At 38.4% G+C, this 1976-nt stretch overlaps 1 protein-coding gene across 1 annotated transcript; it reads right to left on the minus strand.

The window, feature by feature from the left end:
- Positions 1-257: 257 nt before the first annotated feature.
- LOC106531618 (metalloproteinase inhibitor 2) lies at positions 258-1000 on the minus strand. The gene is made up of 4 exons (XM_014027524.1): positions 844-1000; positions 685-761; positions 517-613; positions 258-435 (listed from the first exon to the last, which is right to left on the minus strand). Exons 1-4 carry the CDS (start codon positions 977-979, stop codon positions 317-319), a joined length of 429 nt encoding a protein of 142 aa, XP_013882978.1. The 5' UTR covers positions 980-1000; the 3' UTR covers positions 258-316.
- Between the last annotated feature and the right edge of the window lie 976 nt (positions 1001-1976).

The raw sequence follows: 1976 nt of genomic DNA on the forward strand, positions 1-1976 counted from the left end.
GTTTGCCTCCAAAACCTTCAAGTCACTAACAGCCAAGAATCTTACCTAGAAACAGATTTTGTCAATATCATTGAGTTTCACATTCTATATCTAGACACACGCTGTATAAATTTAGTTTCATTCATCATTATTCAAGACTGGTCAGTAAAACAAATTGGCTGAGTGGAGAGTTGTTAAAACCAAACCTGCAATAAATATATCACGTTCCCCTAATATACACAATACAGATTTCTTGTTCACGAAAAAAAAGTCAAATAACCTTTTGATTTTAGTTTTTATTTGAGACCATTTCAGAAACAATATGGATCTTCAATGTTCATCCACAACTGTTCTGATATTTCTCAAGCAGGTTCAGCTCAGTGTCACTCAACTCATCCCACCGCTTTATGAAGTTACAGGATGTGATGTGCACCGTCCCATCAGCTTCCAGACTACCTACAGTGACAGAACACAGAAGCAGGAATGAAAAAGTGACTTTAAAATGGAGTAAATAATACTTTACCATAAATTGTTTACCTGTGATAATATACAATGCCAAATTAGTCTGCAAATCAGCTGTGCACTCCAAGGGAGAGTAGACGGCATCAATTCTCCCATCAGGGCCTTTGTACACCTGAACCAAAAGACAAACATATACTAAAAAAAGCTCATCTGAGGACAGAATTTGTTTATTTTATTCCATACCTCGAAGGCATGAACGTTATATTTGATCATTGCTCCATTGTCAACCTCTTCCTTTCCAGTGACATATAACTTGATTACTACAAAACATGAGCCTCACATTAACAGACAGATTTAGCACACAATCAAAACATCCCCATTAAAAAAGTTGACTAAACTTACCAGCTTCTGACTCACAGAGAGCCTGCAAGGGAGGCATCGTAAGAGGACATTGGCAGACTCCTTCTGCCCCTGCCTCCACTCGCAAAAGAAACAGAATGGCCAGAGTGATGAAATAACTCTTCATCATCTGAGTCATCTTTGGAAACTTAAAGATGATAAAAGTGGTGACAGCTGTCAAAGACAAATGCAYAAAGCAAATTTTTAAAATTTCTTAACAGAGCAGTGAGTTTTATACCCCATTGCTGTTAACAGGCTCCGCCTCTCCTGAGGTGAGCGTCCCTTTGAAGGCCGATCTCCTGCAAGTTTTAGAGGTTTCTCTGATCATTGGATCAGAAGAAAATTCTTTGCTGATTTCTCTGATCTAGCAACTCTCACTATGTTTGAAACATAAATGGAAAATCAACTAGTTTTAGACCCTGTTTACACCAGACCAGTCTCTGGAAATACTAATATTTACTGGGATCAATATACAAAAAAAAAAATAATCCAATTACATGGAACCACTGCAGTAATGTATAAGGCAAAGTTGCCAAATTGGACGTAGTAAAGTGTTTTACTGTTCTCTTAAAATCATCATATTTTGAGTCAACACAACAGATATGCTGTATATGACTCACTCAGACATGTATGCTATGTGATAGAGTTGTAAGATAAGGTGAGTGGTGTTTGGTGAAAATGTGCACAGCAAAAGAGGAGCAAAAAAATCTTATTTTTAAATCTGGCAACCCTGATGCCAGTCTCACTCATGTGCTGATCATGCAGCAGCTGCATGATACTTSGAACCTGGTGAATAAGCTAATGTTACGTTGGACCTAGGATGCTCTTTGAGTTTTCCTTTTACAAGCTACAAAGGATGAGTAACACAAAAACCCTCAGGTGTCTGTAATTTATTGTAATTGTTGTTAGTTTAGAAGAAACTTTTGCTGTGTGCCGGTTGTTTGAATTTATATGCGCTTTCACAGCTGCTGGGTGCTTCTCAAAATGTCCACTCTGAGACCAGGATTCAGAAATCTCCGGGTTCAGAGAGAAACACAGTTGGTGTCGTGTACACGATCGGCCGAACTGCAGAAAAGAACCTGTGGTTTCCAAGAAAATCTGCATTGTGTAAACAGGGCCTTAGATTGGATCATGAC

The sequence above is a fragment of the Austrofundulus limnaeus genome, unplaced genomic scaffold (assembly GCF_001266775.1).
Source record: "Austrofundulus limnaeus strain Quisiro unplaced genomic scaffold, Austrofundulus_limnaeus-1.0 Scaffold658, whole genome shotgun sequence".
Classification (NCBI taxonomy): Eukaryota; Metazoa; Chordata; class Actinopteri; order Cyprinodontiformes; family Rivulidae; genus Austrofundulus; species Austrofundulus limnaeus.

Excerpts from the sequence above, each read along its gene's own strand:
- LOC106531618 (XM_014027524.1), bottom strand. The coding sequence starts at position 979 with ATGACTCAGATGATGAAGAGTTATTTCATCACTCTGGCCATTCTGTTT. Across the intron at positions 762-843 it reads TCTCTGTGAGTCAGAAGCTG|TAATCAAGTTATATGTCACT; the intron begins GTAAGTTTAGTC and ends CATGTTTTGTAG. Across the intron at positions 436-516 it reads GGCATTGTATATTATCACAG|GTAGTCTGGAAGCTGATGGG; the intron begins GTAAACAATTTA and ends CTGTCACTGTAG.